Below are 23586 nucleotides of genomic sequence, written 5' to 3'. Positions count from 1 at the left end.
TGGAAGAGGAGATGGAAGAGGAGACAGAAGAGGAAGAGGAGACAGAAGAGGAGATGGAAGAGGAAGAGGAGACAGAAGGGCAGATGGAAGAGGAGACGGAAGAGGAAGAGGAGAGGAAGAGGAGATGGAAGAGGAAGAGGAGATCGAAGAGGAGACGGAAGAGGAGATGGAAGAGGAAGAGGAGATGGAAGAGGAGAGGAAGAGGAGATGGAAGAGGAAGAGGAGATGGAAGAGGAGATGGAAGAGGAGACGGAAGAGGAGACGGAAGAGGAGACGGAAGAGGAGATGGAAGAGGAGACAGAAGAGGAGACAGAAGAGGAAGAGGAGATGGAAGAAGAAGAGGAGATGGAAGAGAAGATGGAAGAGGAAGAGGAGACAGAAGAGGAAGAAGGAAAACACCAACCAACAGGAATATGATCAGGAAGTCGAGAGACACAAGGAAAAAGAGACTGGGAAGACCTGCTCTGTCTGTCTGTCTCTGTCCATCTGTCTCTCCATGTCTATCTCTCTGTCTTTAGCTTTCTGTCTGTCTTTGTCTGTGTCTGTCTGTCTCACTGTCTGTCTGTCTCTGTGTTGACATCTGTCTGTCTGTCTCTTATCTGTCTGTCTGTCTGCCTCTCTGTCTCTGTCTGTTATCTGTCCATTGGTCTCATGTCTGTCTGTCTGGTCTGTCTCTCCCTGTCTGCCTCTGTGTCTGTCTGTCTGTGTCTGTCTCTTATGTCTGTCTCCCTCTGTCTGTCTCTTATCTCTGTCTGTCTGTATCTGTCTGTCTGTGTCCCTGTCTGTCTGTCTGTCTTTGTCTCTGTCTGTCTCTGTGTCTGTCTCTGTCTCTTATCTCTGTCTGTCTGTTCTGTCTGTGTTCACATCTGCCTGTCTCTGTCCATGTACCTCTGTCAGTCTCTCCCTGTCTCTGTGTCTCTGTCTGTCTGTCTTTGTCTGTGTCTCTCTGTCTCTGTCTGTTATCTGTCCATTGGTCTCATGTCTCTCTGTCTGTCTGTTCTGTCTTTCCCTGTCTATCTCTGTGTCTCCATCTGTCTGTACATCTCCATCTGTCTGTCTGGGTTTCTCTATCTCTGTCTCTTGTCTGTCCATCGATCTTGTCTGTCTGTCTGTTCCATCACTGTCTGTGTTGATGTCTGTCTGTCTCCACATCTCTGTTTGTCTCTGTCTTTTGTCTCTGTCTGTCTGTGTTGACGTCTGTCTGTCTGTTATCTCTGTCTCTCCCTGTGTCTGTCTACCAGTCTCATGTCTGTCTGTCTCTGTCCATCTGTCTCTTGTCTCTGTCTCTGTCCGACTCTCTTCCTGTCCGTCTCTGTGTGTACATCTGTCTGTCTGGATCTCTTCTGTCTCAGTCTGTCTCTGTGTGTCTTTTGTTTCTGTCTGTCCGTCTGTCTCTGTCTATCTGTCTTGGTGTCTCTTCTGTCTCAGTCTGTCTGTCCCCGTCTGTCTCTTGTCTCTGTCTGTCTGTCTCTCTGTGCCTGTGTCTATCTCTGTTGGTCTGTTCTGTCTGTCTGTCTGTCTTCCTGTCTCTGTCCATCTGTCTGTGTCTCTTCCTGTCTGTCTCTGTCTCTGTCTGTCTGTCTCTCCGTGTCTGTCCATCTCCCTTCCTGCCTGTCTCTGTGTCTGTCTGTCTGTCCATCTGTCTCCTCTGTCTGCCCATCTGTCTGTCTGTGCCTGCGTCTGTCTGTCTGAGTCTGTTTCTTCTCTGTCTCTGTGTCTACATGTCTGTCTCTTCTGTCTGTCTGTCTGTCCCTGTCTCTGTCTGTCCCTGTGTCCGTCTGTCTCTTCCTGTCACTGTCTCTACATCTGTCTGTCCTCTGTCTGTCTGTCTCTGTCTTCCTGGCTCCATCTGTCTGTCTCGTCTGTCTCTCTCCATCTGTCACTTGTCTTTGTCTTTGTCTGTCTGTCTGTCTCTTGTCTTTGTCTATCTGTCTCTGTGCATCTGTCTCTCCCTGTCTGTCTCTGTGTGTACATCTGTCTGTCTGTCCCTGTCTGTCTCTTCTGTCTCTTCTCTTTGTCTGTCTGTCTCTCTGTGTCTGTCTGTGCCAGTTTCTCTCACATCCATCTCTGTCTGTCTGTCTGTCTGTCTGTTCTGTCTCTGTCTGTCTGTGCCTGTGTCTGTCCGTCTCTTCCTGTCTCTGTGTCTATGTCTGTCTATCTGTCCTGGCTGAGTTTGTCTGTCTGTGACTGTGCCTGTCTGTCTCTTTGTCTCTTCTGTCTCTGTCCATCTGTCTCTTGTCTCTATGTCTGTCTGTCTATGCCTGTGTCTGTCTCTATCCGTTTCTCTTCCTGTGTGTCTCTGTGTGTACATCTGTCTGTCTGTCTGTCTGGGTCTCTTCTGTCTCAGTCTGTGTCTGTCTGTCTGTCTCTGTGTCTACATCTGTGTCCTCTGTCTGTCTGTCTGTCTGTTTCTGTCTTCCTGGCTCGTCTGTCTGTCTCTTCTGCCTCTCTCCATCTGTCACTTGTGTCTGTCTGTCTCTGTCTCATGTCTGTCTCTGTCTGTCTGTCTGTCTGTCTGTCTGTATCTGACTCTTCTCTCTGTCGGTCTGTCTGCCCCTGCGTCTATCTGTTCTGTGTCTGTCCATCTGTCTCTCTGTCTCTGTGTCTGCCTGTGTCTGTCTGTCTCCCTGTCTGTCTGTCTCTTATCTCTGTCTGTTTTTGTTCTGTCTCTGTCTGTCTCTTGTGTCTGTCTTTCTATTCTGTCTCTGTCTCTTCCTGTCTGTCTCAGTCTGTCTGTCTGTCCGTCTACCTCTGTCGGTCTCTCCCTGTCTCCATCTGTCTGTCTGTCTGTTCTGTCTGTCCATCTATCTGTGTCTGTGTCTCTTCTGTCTCTTGTCTGTCCATTGGCTCTCATGTCTCTGTCTCTCTGTGTCTGTCTGTCTCTTCTCAGTCTGTCTTTCTGTGCCTGTGTCGGTTTCTTCTGTCTCAGTCTGTCTGTCTGTCCCCGTCTGTCTTCCTGTCTGTGTCTGTTTGTCTCTTTTCTCTTCTGTCTGTACTTGTCTGTCTTTTGTCTCTGTCTGTCTGTGTGACTCTTGTCTCTGTCCATCTGTCACTTGTCTCTATCTGTGTCTGTTTGTCCATCTGTCTCCTCTGTGTCTGCCCATCTATCTGTCTGTGCCTGCGTCTGTCTGTTTCTTCTCTATCTCTGTGTCTACATGTCTGTCTCTGACTGTCTGTCTCTTCTTGTCTGTCTCTGTGTCTACATCTGTGTCCTCTGTCTGTCTGTCTGTCTGTCTGTCTGAGTTTGTTTCTTCTCTCTGTGTCTACATGTCTGTCTCTGTCTGTCTGTCTCTTCCTGTCTGTCTTTGTGTCTACATGTCTGTGTTCTCTGTCTGTCTGTCTGTCTCATCTGTCTCTCTCCATCTGTCACTTGTCTCTCTCTGTCTGTCCGTCTCTCTGTGCCTGTGTCTGTCTGTTCTCTTTGTCTGTCTGTCTCGGTGCATCTGTCTCTCCCTGTATGTCTCTTTGTGTACATCTGTTTGTCTGTCTGTCTGTCTTTTGTCTCTTCTCTTTGTCTGTCTCTCTGTCTGTCTGTACCTGTGTCTGTCTGTCTCTTCCTGTCTCTGTGTCTATGTCTGTCTATCTGTCCTGGCTCAGTTTGTCTGTCTGTGCCTGTCTGTCTCTTCTGATTCTGTCTGTCTCCATCTGTCTGTCAGTCATGTCTGTGTCTCTGGCTCATGTCTGTCTGTGTCTCTCTGTCTGTGTCTCTTCTGTCTCTGTCCATCTGTCTGTCTCTGTGTCTCTGTCTGTGTGTGTTCTGTGTGTCTCCGTCTGTCTGTACATCTTCGTCTGTCTGTGTGTCTCTGTCTCATGTGTCTGTCTTTCCGTCTCTGTAACTACATCTGTCTGTCTCTTCTGTTGTCTGTCTGTCTGTTCTATCTCTGTCTCTTCCTGTATGTCTCTGTATTCATATGTCTGTCTCTTGTGTCTGTCTGTCCGTCTGTGACTGTTTCTGTCACATCTGCCTCTGTCTGTCTGTCTGTTCTGTCTGTGTCTGTCTTCCTGTCTCTGTCCATCTGTCTTTTCTCTGTCTCTGTCTCTCTGTCTCTGTCTGTGTCTGTCTGTCTCTATCCATCTGTCTCTCCCTATCTGTCTGTCTGTCTGTCCGTCTATCTCTGTTGGTCTCCCCCTGTCTCCATGTCTCCCTCTGTCTGTCTCTGTCTGTCTGCCTCTCTGTCTCTGTTATCTGTCCATTGGTCTCTCTGTCTGTCTGTCTCTGTCTTCTTGGTTCTGTCTCTTCTGCCTCTCTCCATCTGTCACTTGTCTCTGTCTCTGTCTGTCTGTCTGTCTCTGTCTCATGTCTGTCTGTATGTTGATGTCTGTCTGTCTGTCTCAGTCTGTGTCTGACTCTTCTGTCAGTCAGTCTGCCCCTGTGTCTATCTGTTCTGTGTCTGTCCATCTGTCTCTCTCTGTCTGTCTCTGAGTCTGTCTCTTATCTCTGTCTGTCTGTCTGTGTCTGTTCTGTCTCTTGTGTCTGTCTGTCCTGTCTCTGTCTCTTCCTGTCAGTCTCTGTGTTCACATCTGTGTCTCAGTCTGTCTGTCTACCTCTGTCGGTCTCTCCCTGTCTCCATCTGCCTGTCTGTCAGTCTGTTCTGTCTCTGTTTGTCTCTGTCTGTGTCCGTCTCTGTGTCTGTCTCTTGTCTCTGTCTGTCTCTCTGTGCTTGTGTCTATCTCTGTCTGTTGCTGTCTCTCCATGTCTGTTCATCTCCCTTCCTGTCTCTGTGTCTAGAGCTGTCTGTCTGTTTCTTGTCTCTGTCTGTCTGTCTCTTCTACCTCTCTCCATCTGTCACTTCTCTCTGTCTTTTCTGTCTGTCTGTCTCTCTGTGTCTGTCTGTGCCGGTTTCTCTCATGTCCATCTCTGTCTGTCTGTTCTGTCTCTGTCTGTGCCTGTGTCTGTCTGTCTCTTCCTGTCTCTGTGTCTCTGTCTATCTGTCCTGGCTCAGTTTGTCTGTCTGTGCCTGTCTGTCTCTTCTGTTTCTGCCATCTGTCTTTCCCTGTCTGTCTGTCTGTGTCTCTGTCTGTCTGTGTCTCTGTCTGTGTGTCTCTGTCTGTCTGTCCTGTCTCTGTCTGTCTCTCCCTGTCTGTCTGCACATCTTCATCTGTCTGTGTGTGTCTCTCTCTGTCTGTCCGTCTCTGTGTCTACATCTGTCTGTGTCTCTTCTGTCTGTCTGTTCTGTCTCTGTGTCTTCCTGTCTGTGTCTGTTCACATCTGTCTGTCTCTTGTGTCTGTCCATTTACCTCTGTCGGTCTCTCCCTGTCTCCATGTCTACATCTGTCTGTCTCATATTAGTCTGTCTGTGTCTGTCTGTCTGTCTGTCTCTATCTTCCTGTCTCTGTCTGTCTCTTTTGCCTCTCTCCATCTGTCACTTGTCTCTGTCTGTCTGTGTCTGTCTGCCCGTCTCTCTGTGCCTCTGTATGTCTGTCTCTATGTCTATCTGTCTCGGTGCATCTGTCTCTCCCTGTCTGTCTCTCTTCTGTCTCTTTGTCTGTCTGTCTGTCTCTCTGTGTCTGTCTGTGCCAGTTTCTCTCACGTCCATCTCTGTCTCTCTGTCTCTGTCTCTGTCTGTGCCTGTGTCCATCTGTCTCTTCCTGTCTCTGTGTCTCTGTCTATCTGTCCTGGCTCAGTTTGACTGTCTGTGCCTGTCTGTCTCTTCTGTCTCTCTCTCTCTCAGTCTCTGTGTCTCTGTCTGTCTGTATGTCTGTCTGTGTGTCTGTCTGTCCTGTCTCTGTCTCTCCCTGTCTGTCTGCACATCTTGGTCTGTCTGTTTGTCTGTGTCTCTCTCTCTGTGTCATGTCTGTGTCTGTCTGTCTGTGTGTCTACATCTGTCTGTGTATCTCTTCTGTCTGTCTGTCTGTTTCTGTCATTGTCCATCCCCCCTCCCCCCTCCCCAGGACTAAGTACTAAGTACTCAGCACCCCATTTCCCCCTGGCTTCCTATCACCCATCACCCTCCTCCTCCTCCTCCTCCTCTTCCTCCCACCTCCATCAGCCCCCCCTCCCCGGGACGCGAACCCGGGGCCAGAGCTCCTCACCTACCTTTCCAGGTTGGGGGGTTCACTGGAGATCCGGGTCTCTCGGTTGGTCCTGGGGGGGGTGGGGAGAGGGGGTGGAGGTGGCTTTGAACCACGATCCTCCAGATCTCAGCCTCCTGAGCAACAAGGAAGGCTTGGCGAAGAATATGCCAACGACCGTCACCACCACAGTAACAAGAACAACAACAACAATAAACATTGTGACAATAATAATAACTATAATAACAATAGCAATGACAATAATAACCATGACAACAATAACAACTATAATAACAATAACAATGACAATAATAACAACGATAACAATAATAACCATAATACCCATAATAGTAATAACCATGGCAACAATAACTATAATAATAACAATGACAACAACAATAACAATAATAACCATCATGACAACAATAGCATAACCATAATAATAACCATCACCATAGTAACAATAACAACAATAACAATCATAACAATAACCCAAACATCATGACAACAATAACAATAATAACCACAATACCCATAATAGTAATAACCATGACAATAATGATGATCATAACCATCATATTAACAATAACAGTAACAACCATGATAGTAAAAACAACAATGTCAATAACAGTAATAATAATAACTATGATGAGAATAATAGTAATAACAATGAGGAGGAAGGAAAGGAGGAGGAGGAGGAAGAAGAGGAAGAAAAGGAGGAGGAAGAGAATGGGTTGGACCAGCCACAGGGGGCGTGGCTTCATGGATGGATGAATGGGTGGATGGATGGGTGGGTGGGTGGGTGGGTGGATGGATGGATGGGTAGATGGATGGATGGGTGGATGAATGGATGGATGGGTGGATGGATGGGTGGATGGATGGATGGGTAGATTGATGGATGGATGGGTGGATGGATGGGTGGATGGATGGGTGGGTGGATGGATGGATGGGTGGATGGGTGGGTGGATGGATGGGTGGATGGGTGGATGGGTGGATGGATGGATGGATGGATGGATGGGAGGATGGGTGGATGGATGGATGGGTGGATGGATGGGTAGATGGATGGATGGGTAGATGGATGGATGGATGGGGAGGAAGAGGAGGAGGAGGAAGAGGAGGAGGAGGAAGAGGAGGAGGAAGAGAGGAAGAGGAGAAGGAAGAAGAGAAAGAGGAGGAGGACAGGAGAAAGAGGAGGAGGAGGAAGAGGAGGACCATGACACCCTGCACCCCTAAGGTGGGTTTTCCATTACCTCTGGGCCCTGGGACCCTGGTACCCCAGATTCCTGTGACCTGTGACCCCTGCACCCCCTGAACTCTGCACCCCAGGACCTTTGCTCCCTGGGCTTTTCCCCTCTGAACTTGGGGGAACCTAGGACCCAGGACCCCCGTGACAGATGCCTTCCCTCACCCCCCAGATTGGTGACCTCTGATCCCTGCACCCCTGAACTTCCCATTCCCCCTCTTCCTGACTCCCTCACCCCTGAACTTTGCACCCCAGGACCTTGGCTCCCTGATCTTGCCCATGTCCCAGGTGTCCGCCCTCCCCTGACCTCTGTCTCCCCCCTCCTTGACCTTTGAACTCCTTTGCTGGCTGCACCCCAGGACCTTTGCTCTCTGGGCCTTTGACCCCCTCTTCCCAGGAATCCTTGGGCTTTCCCCCAATGAACTTTGGGGTCCTGGGAACCCCAGGATTGACCATGTTTCCCCCTGCATCTCCCTGACCCCTAACCTCTCCTCCTTGACCCCCAGAACCCCCAAATCCCTACACCTCCCCCTTTCCCCCCTCCCAGGATCCCCTGTACCCCAAGATCCCCTCACCCCCCTCCACCCCTCGTCCAGGCCCCCTCACCTGGTCTGTCTGTCTGTCTGTCTGTCTCTCTGTCCTGTGTCTCCAGACAGCACAGCACAGCTTGCGGGCTCCTCTTTTATCCGCCCAGGCCCAGATGTCCCCACCCCGCCACGCTGCGGCCTGAGCCTCAGCTCCGCCCCACACAGCCTGGGCTGAGGGGGGGTGTCAGTGGGAAAAGGAGGGAGGGGAAGCAGGGAAGAAAAAGAGGGGGTGGGGGTCGGGGAGAGGGGGATGGGGAGACCCTGAATCCCCCCCACCAGGCCAGGCGGGGAAGGGGGGGATGCTGGGGAGGGGGAGGGAGAAACGGCCGAAGAGAAAGTTCTGGAAGGAAAGAGAGAGGAGGAGGAGGAGGAGGAGGGGAGAGGAAGGGGAAAAGGCCGGACCTGTGGGGTGGGGGGCACAGAGCTGAGAAAGAGGGGGTGTGGGGGGGCGGGGGAGGAGGGGGATAGACAGACAGACAGACAGAGAGGAAACGCAGCCAGAAAGACAGAGGAATGGAGTCAGAGACAGACACACAGACAGACACACAGATAGACAGAGAGAGACAGAGAGACAGAGACAGACAGACACACAGACAGGCAGATAAACAGGGACAGACACACAGACAGACAGAGAGGGAAAAATAGACAGACACAGAGAGACAGACAGAGAGATACAGACATACAAATAGACAGACAGACAGAGACAGACAGACAGAGACAGACAGACAGACAGACACAGAGAGAGATGAACAGACAGACAGACTCAGAGAGACAGAGACAGACAGAGAGAATGACAGATGGACAGACAGAGACAGAAAGACAAAACACAGACAGAAACAGATAAACAGAGAGAGACAGAGACACAGAGAGACACACAGACAGAGAGAGATGGAGAGACAGACACAAATACAGAGAAACACAAGAGACAGACAGACACACAGAGAGGCAGATGAACAGGGACAGACACAGACAGAGAGAGAAAAATAGACAGACAGACAGAGAGATATAGACAAATCTAGAGACAGACAGAGACACACAGAGAGATACAGACAGATAAATATAGAGACAGACAGACAGAGACAGAGAGAGAGACAGACAGACACAGAGACAGAGAGAGAGAGATGAACAGAGACAGACATGGACAGAGAGACAGACACAGAGACAGACAGACACAGATAGACAGAGACAAACAGATACAGAGACAGACGGACACAGAGAATGACAGATGGACAGACAGAGACAGAGACAAACAGACAGAGAGAGACAGATGAACACAGACAGACAGACTCACAGACATAGACAGACAGATGGACACAGAGAGACAGAGACAAATACAGAGAAACACAAGAGACAGACAGATACACAGAGAGGTAGATGAACACGGACAGACACACAGACAGAAACAGAAAAATAGACACAGAGCGATAGGCAGAGAGATACAGACAGACAGACACAGAGAGACAGATGAACAGAGACAGACATACAGAGACAGACATGGACATAGAGATAGACAAAGAGACAAATAGAGACCGAGAGACACACAGACAGGGACAGACAGACAGACAAAGAGACAGAGACAAATATATAGAGAGAAACACAGAGAGACAGATGAACAGAGACAGTCAGACACAGAGAGAGACAGACACACAGATAGAGAAAGACAGAGACAGACAGACAAACACACAGATACAGGGACAGACAGACAGAGACACAGACACAAACACAGAAAAATGGAGTCAGAGACAGACAGACAGACCCAGAAAGAGACAGAGAGACAGACAGACAGACACAGACAGAGACAGACAAATGGACAGAGAGACAGACAGACACAGACAGATAACCAGAGACAGACAGACACAGACAAAGACACAAATGGACATAGAGACAGAAAGACAGACACAGAGATAAACAGACCGACGGAGAAACAGACAGACAGAAAGTCACAAAGAGAAATAGAGACAGACAGAAATAGAGATAGACAGACAGACAGACAGACACAGAGAGACAGATGAACAGAGACAGACAGACAGACAGACAGACAGAGAAATAGACAGAGAAACAGACAGAGACAGATGGACAGACAAATGGACAGACAGAGGCAGACAGAGAGACAGACAAATGGACAGACACAGAGAGACACAGAGTCAGACAGGGACAGACAGACGTACAGACAGAACCATAGAGACAGAGAAACGGTAAAAGAGAAAAAAGGAGTCAGAGACAGACAGACGGATGGACAGACAGACAGAGACAAATACAGAGTGAGACATAGACAGAGAGACAAACGGACAGAGACAGATAGAGATTGAGACACACAGAGACAGACAGACAGATGAAGACAGACAGACACACAGAGAGACCGACAGACGAACAGACAGAGACAGACACAGAAAAATACAGAGAAACACAGAGACAGACAGACAGACACACAGAGACAGATGAACAGACACAAACAGAAACAGACAGAAAAATGGAGTCAGAGACAGACAGACAGACAGACAGAGACAGAAAGAGACAGAGACAGACATAGCTAGCCAGACAAACAGATGAACAGAGGCAGAGACAGACAGACAGAGACAGACAGACAGACAGATACAGAGACAGACACACAGAGACATAGAGACAAATGGACAGAGACAGAGTGACAGACAAACAGACTGCAAAACAGAAAGAGACACAGAGACAGACAGAGACAGAAATACAGAGACTCACAGAGACAGACAGAAAGACATAAGAAGGAAGGAAGGAGAGAAGGAGGGAAGGAAGGAAGGAAGGAGGGAAGAAGTGGAGGGAATGAAGGAAGGAGGGAAGGAAGGAAGGAGGGAAGGAGTGGAGGGAACAAAGGAAGGAAGGAAGGAAGGAAGGAAGGAAGGAGTGGAGGGAAGGAAGGAAGGAAGGAAGGAAGGAAGGAAGGAAGGAGGGAAGGAATGAAGAAAGGAAGGAGGGAAGGAGGGAAGGAAGGAAGGAAGGAAGGAGGGAAGGAAGGAAGGAAGGAGGGAAGGAAGGAAGGAAGGAAGGAGGGAGGGAAGGAAGGAAGGAAGGAAGGAAGAGGAGGAAGGAAGGAAGAGGAGGAAGAGGAGGAGGTGGAGCAGCAGCAGCCACAGTGGGAGGAGGAGGCGCAGGCTTTTCCCACATCTTGGTCTCATTTCCTGCTAATTCCTTCCAGATGTTTCCAGCTTCCTCCAGGCCATGATTCATGCGGGGCCTGCAGGAGAAAAAAAGCCACAGCAGCAGAGGCTTCCAGTTTCCCTGCGCCCCTCCTCCCCCCACCCAGCTGCTGTTCCACGTTGCACACAGGAAGGACTCAGCCATCAGCACCCAGCATGGGTGCTGTGGGCCCCGAGCTCGGTGCTTCTCCTAGGCCCTGGGTTGGACCAGGGAGGAAGGAAGGAAGGAAGGAAGGAAGGAAGGAAGGAAGGAAGGAAGGAAGGAAGGAAGGAAGGAAGGGAAGGAAGGAGGGAAGGATTGGAGGGAAGGAAGGAGGGAGGAAGGAAGGAGGGAAGGAAGGAGGGAAGGATTGGAGGGAAGGAAGGAAGGAGGGAAGGAGGAAAGGAAAGAAGGAGGGAAGGAGGGAAGGAAGGAGGGAAGGAAGGAAGGAAGGAGGGAAGGAGGGAAGGAAGGAAGGAAAGAAGGAAGGAGGGGAGGGAAGGAAGGAAGGAAGGAAGGAAGGAAGGAAGGAGGACAGGAGAGAAGGAAGGAGGGAAGGAAGGAAGGAAGGAAGGAGAGGAGGAGGGAAGGATTGGAGACAAGGAAAGAAGGAAGAAGGGAAGGATTGGACACAGGAAAGGAAGGAAGAAAGGAAGGAAGGAGGGAAGGAAGGAAAGAAGGAAGGAAGGAAGGAAGGAAGGAAGGAAGGAAGGAAGGAAGGAAGGAAGAAGGGAAAGCTCCAATTTTAAGACATACTCATACCATTTGCAACATACTCATACCATTTGCGACATACTTAAACTTTCTGAGGTTTGTCTTTTTTCCCTTTTTTTTTTTAAACAATTAAAGACAATCCTTACTTTTTAAATCCTTTCTTATCTAAAGGGGATACTAATTTTTCCCCAATTTCCTTTCCAAGGCTTTCTTTACTACCCCCCTCTCCTTTACAATTTTTTTCCCAAGGCTTTCTTTACTACCCCCCTCTCCTTTACAATTTTCATTGATAACATACTCAAGTCATTACCATACCAGAGCCAAACTAGGCTGTGACCATAGAGTGGATTTCCAGTCACTATGCACTGAAGTGCCTAAGACAAGCAAGACAGGGATATCTTTGTCCCCAATATCCACTGTGGGAAGACAGGGTTTCTGGATATCACCCAAAAGAATGTCTCACAAGATCTTAGATATAGCAGCAGTCAACCAGGAAGCAGACTCAGGTGATGGAATCAGGCAGGAGTTCCTCCAGGTGGCTGTCAGGCCGTCGTTGAACTTTACCCATTAGGGTATGCAGCAACAGCAGCAGCAGGATCTCTCAGTGGCTCCAAGGGACTGTCACACCTCATGCTGGGCTGTAAATTTTTACACAGACTGGTTAAAGATACATTGCATAGGCTTGGCAGGCTTTGATCCTGCTGGTTTTTAAGATCTTCAAACAATAGTCCGGGACAATTTACCAAAATCACAACTTTTTTTTACTAACCAGATGCAGTCTCCATACCTTGCACACCGACAACTGTTAACACTGTTTTTTATGCCTTTTTTTTTTGCCTCATTTTTCCAAAATTTCTGACTCCGGACCCTTGATCTTAAAAAGGGGGTAGAAGGGCGAAGGTCCATCTTCTGTAACTTCTTCAAGCTGACTTCAGGGGCGTTGATCCTACCTAGCCAGGAACCTATAACCTTAGCCTATTTTACAAAGAGGCCATCAGGGTTAGATGTCATTTAGAACAATATTTAACTTTTGACAACTGCACAGACCTTTTCTCCGGCTACAGCAGTGTAGCTTGTTTAGCACCCTGGTTTGCAAAAACATCTTTCTCGATGGCTTAGGAATGTGATCTCTAAAGATCCCAACAATGCCTAAATTACCTTTGCAGGCCTTTAGACAGATATCAATAGAAACACACTCTCGGGTTTATAAACTTTTTTCTGAGCAGATGAACTTCATGTAGCTGATGTCAGCTCAATAGTTACTGTCAATTAAAGCACATAAAGGGGTTGAGATTTAAACTATCCCCCACATTTTAGAACATTAGCTTTTTATTATCACAGAGGACTGGCAAGTTCCTGTCCCTTACAAGGTAGTCATGAACATTAGGCATGCTTTTAAACTATCTTCCTATGACCTCCCGGCTCTGACCAGTTTTGAAGGGCCACGCACAAATGACTCTAGGATCTGACATTTCTGCCATCCAAGCAGTGGCTTACTGCCTCTGGATGCTCCTCCATTGCTTTTGTCCCAGGAGTGTCTTCTCCACATTTGGATAAATGCCTCATCGGCATTTCCCTTTAGCTGGTCGCTGGACTTGAACTCGGGGCCTAAGCACTGTCCCTCAGCTCTACAGCTCAAGGCTAGCACTCTGCCACTTTGAGTACCAGACTCGGGGCTTGAATGCTGTCCCCTAACTCTTCAGTCCAGGGCTAGTACTCTGCCACTGTGAGTCTCGAGCTTGGGGCTTGAGTACTGTCCCCTGACTCTTCAGTCCAGGGCTAGTACTCTGCTGGCTGAATAGAGGTGACAGTCTCACAGGAACCTTTTTGTGCCTGGGCTGGCTTTGAACCAGTTTGCAGATCAGTGAGTCTTATAAAAGGCCATTTTACTCCAATTAAAAGCAACAAGGTGGTCAACATAGAAGTAGCTTTTAAGCATGCTCTTACCTGAAACTTGTTAAGAGCCAAAGTTACATCTGACAAACTTTTAAGAATCCTCTGTGCTTTGCTCTGGGCTTGCTGGAAACTTATAAAAACCTATAAGAGCAAACTAGAATAGCAATCATTTTGATAATCCTAATTTTTTTCCTTCTTTGTGCACATTGAGGCCAATGTCAAGAACAATTTTACATTTAAACTTTATACCCAAAAATCCATTCCCTATTTTTTTAAAAACCTCCTATTAATCACCTTTAATATTTTATACTTTAGTTTTTATTTGCATTTTATAAAAAACCTCTTAAAATCTTGAGGCCAAGTGTCACTCATTGTCTCGGCTGCTTGTTTGTACACATTAAAACTTTTAAACTCAAATGACAATTTTTCCTTAATGCAAGAATTACAGTCACCTTCACTATACCACAAAGCTAGATTTAACACCTTTATAACTTCCTAATTGTAAAACATCCTAATTGTAAAACATTAAAAGCAAGTCACATTATACAAATAACTTTTTAACCCTCTTTTTAAGGCCTTTTTAATTTTAATGTTAACATATTTAAGGGGATGTTTTAGCAATACTAATCAGATCATTACATCACTTATTTTAACCATCATGTTTTCAGTGTCTGTCTGCAGGGAAAAGAGAGAACAAAGATGGGCCACTCAGCCCCTTCTATGGAATGGGTACGCACCCAATCCGACTCTTTAGGGTTAGATGAACTGCGTTTGTGCCAGCTTGCCCTCTTTCACCATGTGTGGACTCCTCCCAGGGCCTGTCCCACCATGCATGTCCAGCTGAACTGCACTTCTGCCTGTTCAGCCCTCACCCCTAAAGATAGGTCTTCTGTTGGCTTCTAGTTTTTCCTTTTTTTTTTTTTTTAATTTAATTTTATTTTATTTGAGAACATACTGTACAGAGGTGCTACAATTACATGGGCAGGATAATGCATACATTTCTTACCACGCATTGCAGCCTCCTCCTTTGTTTACCCTTCACCTCCCTTCCCCGCCTCCCCCCTCCCCCCACCCAATTATACCCCCCTCCCCCCACCACACCAACATTGTAAAGCTGGTTTTGACATGACATTTTGTACTTCTCATTGTTGCAACAGGTCCACCTGAATCCATAAACGACTTGTTTGTCCCCATCTCCTCCACATGTTATACTGACATCAAATATAGTGAAAGCGGGGGTTACATTGTGGGGGAGGGACATACAAAGCAACAAAGAAATAATCTTATAAATGCGTTAGAAACACATGCATGAAAGAAACGAAAACATTAAAATACATATTTAAGGGTTCATTTTCCTAACATCACATTATCTGACCTTTTCCGCTTGACTTATACCTATACTAGATATTGCAAATAAGGGAAACCATGGGACCTATGCTTCTTTGGGCCTGGCTTACTTCACTTAATATAATTTTTTCCAAACCTTTCCATTTCCTAACAAATGGGGAAATGTCATTCTTTCTGATGGAGGCATAAAATTCCATTGTGTATATATACCACATTTTCTTGATCCATTCATCTACTGAGGGGCATCTGGGTTGGTTCCATATCTTAGCTATGGTAAATATGCTGCAATAAACATAGGTGTGCTGGTAGCTTTAGTGTGGTCTTGTTTGTATACATTTGGGTAAATGCCCAAAAGTGGGATTGCTGGATCATAGGGGAGATCTATGTGAAGTCTTTTGAGGAACCTCCATACTGCTTTCCAAAGTGGTTGAACAAGTTTACATTCCCACCAACAATGAAGTAAGGTTCCTTTCTGTCCACATCCCCTCCAGCATCTGTTGTTGTTAGAGTTCTTGATTTTTGCTGTTCTAACTGGAGTGAGGTGATATCTCAATGTTGTTTTGATTTGCATTTCTTTTATGGCTAGGGATGTTGAACATTTCTTCATGTGTCTATTGGCCATCCTTCTTTCTTCTTCAGAGAAGCTTCTCTTTAAGTCTTTCGCCCACTTATTTATTGGGCAGTTGTTTCTTTGAGGATTTGTTGTTGGGGGATTTAATTTTTTGAGTTCCAAGTATATTTTAGATATGAGACCCTTGTCCGTTGTATGGCTAGTAAAGATCTTCTCCCAATCGGTGGGCTTTCTATTGATCTTGCTAGCTATATCATTTGCCCTGCAGAAGCTCTGCAACCTTATGCAATCCCATTTGTCCAACCTTTCTTTGATTTGTTGTGCTTCCGGGTCTCTATTCAGAAAATTTCGGCCTGAGCCAAGGAGACCTAGGGTTTCTCCTATTCCATCCTGTAATGTTTTCAGAGTGTCTGCTTTGACTTCAAGGTCTTTGATCCATTTGGAGTTGATTCTGGTGCAGGGTGATATATAAGGATCTAGCTTTAGTTTTCTACATGTAGTTAACCAATTTTGCCAGCACCATTTACTGAAGAGGCTGTCTTTCTTCCATTCTATTGTTTTAGCTTCCTTATCGAAGATTAGATGGCTATAGGTCTGTAGGTTCATTTCTGGGTTTTCAATTCTATTCCATTGGTCCTGAGTCTGTTCTTATGCCAATACCAAGCTGTTTTGATTAGTATGGCTTTATAGTAGAGTTTGAAATTTGGTATTGATATTCCTCCAGCAGTGTTCTTTCCGTTGAGGAGCGTTTTTGCTATTCGGGGTCTTTTATTGTTCCATATGAATTTTTGGATTGCCTCTTCTATTTCCTTGAAGAATGAGGGTGGAATTTTGATAGGTATCGCTTTGAATTTGTAGATAGCCTTGGGAAGTAATGCCATTTTCACGATGTTAATCTTGCCAATCCAGGAGCATGGGAGGTTTTGCCATTTTTTAAGTTCTGTGTTGATTTCCTTTTTCAAGATTTTAAAGTTTTCATCATAGAGGTCCTTCACTTCTTTGGTTAAGTTAATTCCTAGGTATTTTATTTTTTGTGGGGCTATTACAAATGGAGTTGCTTTCCTAATTTCAGCCACACTTTTAGTTTTTCCTTTTCTTATCTCTTGGTTCTTGAATGAAATACACAGTTTTTAGACAGACAGAACAAGTAACATCTTTGACAGTGTTAAACTAACCTTTACATTTAAATTTTTAATATTTATCCCAAATTTTAGCCAAGGGAACTAGATCCCAAACAGCCAATGCATTTTTGTTAAGCCAGATAACTTGATTACAGTATAAACAGTCTTATGCATTTTAAAACATTAGTTTTTAAAATACCAGATTTCCTAATTTGCAAGTTAAAGAATCTTTAAAAAGCCATTTAAAACAATGTGAAGATTTTTTTTTTTTAGAATTTTTGGTAATGTCCAAACCTCATAACCTTTTGAATTTTAAATTTAAACTCACCCAATTGTTACAGCATGCTGACAATTTTTATCTTTGAACACGTTCACAGACACACACACAAAACACTCACACAGATCTTAAAGCACCCAAAAAATCAAAATCAGTCATACATACACCTTTTAAAGTTTTTAAACAAAAATTTAAGACAGTATTTCTTTTAAACTAGGTACCTTTGTTGGGCTTTATTTTTCCAGAGCTTGCTTATCTAGCAAGGCAATTCACTAATTAGTCTCTTTGAATCCCTTCTGTTGGAGGAGGGCTGGGGGAGGGGGTCACCTGAAACTAAACTAGCCAGTTTTTTTTTTAATCCAATTTTAGACAAGAGCACTTTACAAATTGTTACATTGTCAGGACTAGCTGAAAAAGTCCAAACTAGGCACACAGCCTTCTACACCCTCCCTGCTGGCAGCCTCCACAAGGAGAAAATGCAGCCTGAGGCTTGAAGGGAACCAAACTAGCCCAGTAACCTTCCATGCCTCAAAGGAGGGTGGGCATAGCAGGTCTGTGACTGAGCCCAGCTGGAACTTTTATTTCCCCAGAGATGTTCAAATAAATAAATAACAAAAACACAGATAAACACAAAAACCAAGGATCCACATTTAAAACTGGTACCAATTTTAAAACAGAACTAGACAAGAACTGAAGGCTGAGTTGGCAAATAATGGGCCCCAGTTTATCCCTACCGGAACTCTGTGCTGTTCTCACTCAGCAAGCTGAATCCAGAGTCTGCTGGGTGAGCCTGCCACACTCACCCAGAACTTCCCTACCCCAGAAAACATAAAACAAACACATACTAAAGTTAACAAGACAAACAAGTGGCCACAAAGACAAAATCAAGTCTCAGTGAATGGGGTGACATCTCACCACCATTCACTTACCAGGGAACTCAACACCCCTACTCACCTCGGGAGGATTTTTCTCTTAGATTCCTGCAGACGTTGACCCAGGGGCCTTCCAAGGCAGAGGAGAATTGCCAGTCATCTTGGGGCAAGGGAAAGAAGTCCCTAGCAGCCATCCCCTCAGACTGACAGGTTCTCCCCCACGTTTAGACCCCCCCGAGCCAAGGCCCGAGGCTGAGATCTAACTGAGGCCACTCGCAGGTGGTCAGTGGCAGATTCATAATTGACAAACAAGCAAGTTACAAAAGCAGAACCAGCGGTTTTTGTTTTTAAACGAACTAGGACAAGGTCTCAGGTGTCCTAGAGTGACTCGCTTGTTGACCCATTTCCTTGAAAGTCACAAAACAAACACCAAAGAAAATTAATGTCAGACAGACACAGACAAGACTAGACAAACGCCGCGCGGTCCCCGAGTGAGCACAAATGAGGAGAGAAACTTCAGAAGGGAGAGGCCGGCCGTGCCTTAACTCCCCCAAACACAGAGACACTCGGATCTCATCCCCCCTCCACGCGACCCTGGAGTAGGACTCCAGGGCGGGACTAGGGTAGTGGGCACGTCTGCTTTTCCCTCTAGTCCACCACAAATTCACGCACCCTGGGGTAGAAGCCCAAGGTGGGACCAGGGTAGTGGGCACGTCTGCTTTCCCTCTGGTCCACCACACACGTCCTGTACAGGCACTTTTGGATCCCCAAAACATAAAACGAACACGACAAACACGAAAGACAAGAGCTCTATCTTACCTCCTGCCGGTCCTGGAATCTGGGGTTTGGGGGCGCCTGGTTCCCGGCCAATGCACCAAATGAAAGACCCTAGCCCCCTAGGATACTTTCGTCAACGGGAGGGCGCCCCAGAAAACTCAGACTCCAGGCCGGGAGATGCAATAAGCAAGAGGAGTTTATTTGACATTTGCGCAAACCGACTGTCTGTCCCGAGCAGACAGGGAGCCCCGAGCAGCGGTTACAAGCCTTTTTTTAAAGGCAAAAACCACAAGATTAATGCATAACACAAAGCATCCCATGATTGGTCCATTTAAAGGTCATCATATACGCCAACAATCACCTTGCCACTCAGGAAATTTTGTAACACTCTTTGTAAAATGACTGGCCCATGGTTGGTTTAAGGGGGGGTTACATGGTTACAGGCCTATGATTGGTTGACACTTGGCTTAGCTTGTGGTCTTGCCAGGTGGTCGTTATCTCAAGGTCCTGTCTGGGGAATTTCTAAATGGGAACTGTCTGTTCTTTATCTACGACCACTGACCTTGTCCTGGGGCCGGCATCTGGTCCCTGAAACTTCTTAACTCATTTCTGGGAAGGGAAGGGTCAATGCTAGCGTAAGCAAGTTTACAGAAGCAGAATCAGCAGTTAGCAAGTTAGTAATGGTAATGGTCAATTTTTAATCTTTCAGAGGGAAGGAAGGAAGGAGGGAAGGAGGGAAGGATTAGAAAGAAGGAAGGAGGGAAGGAAGGAAGGATTGGAGGGAAGGAAGAAGGAAGGAAGAAAGGAAGGAAGGAAGGAGTGAAGGAAGGAAGGAAGGAGGGAGGGAGGGAGGGAAGGAAGGAAGGAAGGAAGGAAGAAAGGATAGAGGGAAGGAAGGAAGGATTGGAAGTAAGGAAGGAGGGAAGGATTGGAGGGAAGGAAGGAGGAAGGAAGGAAGGAAGGAAGGAGTGAAGGAAGGAAGGATTGGAGGGAAGGAAGGAGGAAGGAAGGAAGGAAGGAGGGAAGGAAGGAAGGAAGAAGGGAAGGAAGGAGGAAGGAAGGAGGAAGGAAGGAAGGAAGGAAGGAAGGAAGGAAGGAGGGAAGGAAGGAAGAAAGGATGGAGGGAAGCAAGGATTGGAAGGAGGGAAGGAAGGAGGGAATTCATTCATTCATAATTCATTTCCTCCATTCCCCCTCCCCCTCCCCCCTTCCAGGAAGTGTTGGGCGGATTTCCAGGCGTTGAGAAGAGGAAGCCATTGGCTGGGTTCTGGTTGAGTCTGACACACAGGAAATCCATCAGCAATTTGTCCCAGAAGCTTCTAGAAGCTTGGTTGGGGCGGGGGGAAGGGAAAGACAAGACCATGCACATGAGCTAATCATAATAAATCAACAACAACAACAACAAGAACAAGAATAGTCAAGGGACCCTGGACCAGTCACCGCAAAGGATCATGGGAAGGGGTGATGTCATCATCCATCCTCAACTTCTCCCATGGAGGAGAATCCCAAGGGATGAACGCAACTGGGTCCCAGATGTTGGGGAGAATGGTGGGGAGGAAATAGAAACCAGCCCCAGCCCTGGCTTCTTTCTAGAACCTTCCATGGGTTGTCCTGGAAGCGTCTCAAGTCCTTAGATCAAACAGATCCCCTGGGAAAACCTATCATCAATAGACCATGAGAGGATCAGTATCAATACCAACACCAATACCAATATCATCAATACCCTCCTTCCCTCCCCCCCTCCCCCCCAAAATCATTCCTGGGCCAAAGAAGGGGGGTGGGAGGGTTGGGGTGTGTCTGAGTGGAGGGAACGCCTGCCTGGGGAATGTGCTGAGTTATTCTGAAACCTGGAACTTTCTGGGACCTTCTGGAACCTTGGGGGAACTTTCTGGAACTTTCTGGATGGATGGATGGTGGATGGATGAGTGGATGGATGGGTGGGTGGATGGATGGATGGGTGGATGGGTGGATGGATGGATGGGTGGATGGATGGATAGGTGGATGGGTGGCTGGATGGGTGGCTGGATGAGTGGATGGGTGGATGGGTGGATGGATGGATGAGTGGATGGATGGATGGGTGGGTGGATGGATGGAGGATCGATGGGTGGATGGATGGGTGGGTGGATGGGTGGGTGGATGGATGGATGGGTGGATGGATGGGTGGATGGATGGATGGGTGGATGGATAGGTGGATGGATGGATAGGTGGGTGGATGGATGAGTGGATGGATGGATGGCTGGATGGATGGGTAAATGGATGGATGGATGGGTGGATGGATGGATGGGTGGATGGATGGGTGGATGGATGGATGGAAGGATGGATGGATGGGCGGCCCCCATCATTGCTGGTCCGCTCACCTGCAGGTAGGCCAGTGCGCACAGGATCTTGGCGGGCGCGCAGGTAGCTGAGGAGTTTGCCACCAGGCACGTAGTCCATCATCCTGTACAACCAGCGGTCATCGCGCCACGTGGAGAACCTGGGATGGGGTCAGGGGGAGGGAAAGGACACACACGTGAGGTGCTAGGTGCTTGCTGATTATCCAGAGTCCCTGTGGGGAAGTGCTGGGTGCTTGGTACCTGTCCTGAGTTAGTAATAGGCAGGTGCTGGGTGCTTGGTACCTGACTTATGTAAACAGTAGGGAGGTGCTGGGTGTGAAGTTCCGTTCCTGGGTCACCATGGGGAGGTGCTGGGTGCTTAGTTCCTATCCGTGGTCTCCATGGAGAGGTGCTGAATGCTTAGGCTCAGTCCTTGTTCCCCAGGTGGTGGTGCTGGGTGCTTAGTTCCAGTTCTGGGTTACTCTGAGGAGGTGCTGGTTGCTTAGTCCCTGTCCTGGGTCATCATGGGATGGTGCTAGGTTCTCAGTACCTCCCCTGGGTCACCATGGAGAGGTGCTGGGTGCTTAGTCCCAGCCCTGGGTCATCATAGGATGGTGCTGGGTGCTTAGTCCTGGTCCTGGGTTACTCTGAGGAGGTGCTGGTTGCTTAGTCCCAGCCCTGAGTCGTCATGGGATGGTGCTGGGTGCTTGGGAATCATCCTAGGTCACTATGATGAGGTGTTGGGTGCTTAGTCCCAGCCCTGGGTTACTATGGGGTGGTGCTGGGTGCTTGGGGATCATCCTGGGGAGGTGCTGGGTGCTTAGTTCCTGTCTTGGATCATTATGGGATGGTGCTGGGTGCTTGGGGGATATTGTGAGTCACTATGGGAAGGTGCTGGGTGCTTAGTCCCCACTCTGGGTCACCCTGGGATAGTGCTAGGTGCTTAGTCCCAGCCCTGGGTCATCATGGGATAGTGCTGGGTGCTTAGTCCTGGCCCTGGGTCACCATGGGGAGGTGATGGGTGCTTAGTCCTGGTCCTGGGTCACCATGGGGAGGTGCTGGGTGCTTAGTCCCTCCCCTTGGTCACCATGGGGAAGTGCTGGGTACTTACTCCTGGATCTGGGGCACCATAGGGAGGTGCTAGGTGCTCAGTCCCCATCCTGAGTCACTATGGGGAGGTGCTGGGTGCTCAGTCCCCATCCTGAGTCACTATGGGGAGGTGCTGGGTGCTTAGTCCCCACTTTGGGTCACCATGGGGAGGTGCTGGGTGCTCAGTCCCTGGGTCATCATGGGGAGGTGCTGGGTGCTCAGTCCCTCCCCTGGGTCATCATGGGGAGGTGCTGGGTACTTAGTCCTGGCCCTGGGTCACCATGGGGAGGTGCTGGGTGCTTAGACCTGGCCCTGGGTCACCATGGGGAGTTGCTGGGTGCTTAGTCCCCATCCTGGGTTACCATGGGGAGGTGCTGGGTGCTTAGTCCTGGCCCTAGGTCACCATGGGGAGGTGCTGGGTGCTTAGTCTTGGTCCTGGGTCACCATGGGCAGGTACTGGGGGCTTATTCCCCATCCTGGGTCACCATGGGGAGGTGCTGGGTGCTCAGTCCCCATTCTGGGTCACCATGGGGAGGTGCTGGGTGCTCAGTCCCCATTCTGGGTCACCATGGGGAGGTGCTGGGTGCTTACTGCTGGATCTGGGGCACCTTAGGGAGGTGCTGGGTGCTCAGTCCCCATCCTGAGTCACTATGGGGAGGTGCTGGGTGCTGAGTCCCCACTTTGGGTCACCATGGGGAGGTGCTGGGTGCTCAGTCCCTGCCCTGGGTCACCATGGAGAGGTGCTGGGTGCTCAGTCCCTGAGTCACCATGGGGAGGTGGTGGGTGCTAAGTCCCTGCCTTGGGTCACCATGGGGAGGTGCTGGGTGCTCAGTCCCCAAAGCCAGGGCACCCAACGGCCTGGTTCCTGCCAGGCCATGCCCCCCAGGCCAGCCATCCAATGGCAGCACGCCCAGGCCACGCCCTCAAAGCCAGACTACACAATAGCATCACTGTTGCCAGGCCACGCCCCCCCAGGACCAGCCGCCCAATGGCCTTACTTCCAAGTCATACCCCCAAAGCCAGGACCCTCAATAGCCTAGTTCCTGCCAGGCCATGGCCCCTAGGCCCAGCGGCCCAATGGCCTTACTTCCAAGCCACGCCCCCCAGCCCAGCCGACCAATGGCATTACGTCCAGCCGCCCAATGGTGTCTTTCCAGGCCACGCCCGCAAACCCCAGCGGCCCAATGGCCTCTGTTCCAGGCCACGCCCCCCACTGACTCTCCCGTCAGCTCCACGCCCTGCAGGCCACGCCCATCAGAAAGCCACGCCCACTGACTCTCCCGTCAGCTCCACGCCCTGCAGGCCACGCCCATCAGAAAGCCACGCCCTCCCGCGTCCCCGCCTCTTAAAGGTGCCTCGTCCCGGAGGCCTCCACGCACCGACGGTGGCCCGGGGGCCGCCCGGGTCGTCGTCCTCGGGGGTCCTGCGCGCTTCCGCTTCCGCTTCCGGATCCGGACGGCGTAGTGGTGGCCATGGCGGCGGCGGCGGCGGCGACGCTCCGCGGCCCCGCCACGGCTGCATTTCCGGGCGCGGCCGCCGGCGCCCTCGCATCGATGTCATCAGCCGGCGCCAAGACGCGGGCGCCCATGCGCGCGCTCTCGGCGGAGCGCCACTGCGC

The 23586-nt window shown here is 48.8% G+C and overlaps 1 protein-coding gene across 9 annotated transcripts in view; it reads right to left on the bottom strand.

The window, feature by feature from the left end:
• The window catches only part of LOC138818338 (streptococcal hemagglutinin-like), a 25741-nt gene extending 2155 nt beyond the window's left edge, over positions 1–23586 (bottom strand). For 2 of the 9 annotated variants that reach the window (XM_070009331.1, XM_070009330.1), the window contains exons 1-4: positions 23348–23569; positions 20922–21040; positions 7862–12341; positions 6038–6085 (exon numbers count right to left, since the gene is read on the bottom strand). In XM_070009331.1, coding sequence (XP_069865432.1) covers positions 7989–9344 — 1356 coding nt within the window. In that variant the 5' untranslated portion in view covers positions 9345–12341; positions 20922–21040; positions 23348–23569 and the 3' untranslated portion in view covers positions 6038–6085; positions 7862–7988. The other 7 variants (XM_070009339.1, XM_070009333.1, XM_070009334.1 and 4 more) reach the window with 7 other exon arrangements.

Source organism: Dipodomys merriami, unplaced genomic scaffold, assembly GCF_024711535.1.
Source record: "Dipodomys merriami isolate MVZ:Mamm:240054 unplaced genomic scaffold, mDipMer1.0.p SCAF_737, whole genome shotgun sequence".
Lineage (NCBI taxonomy): Eukaryota > Metazoa > Chordata > Mammalia > Rodentia > Heteromyidae > Dipodomys > Dipodomys merriami.
This window is presented reverse-complemented; position numbering and strand designations above follow the sequence as displayed.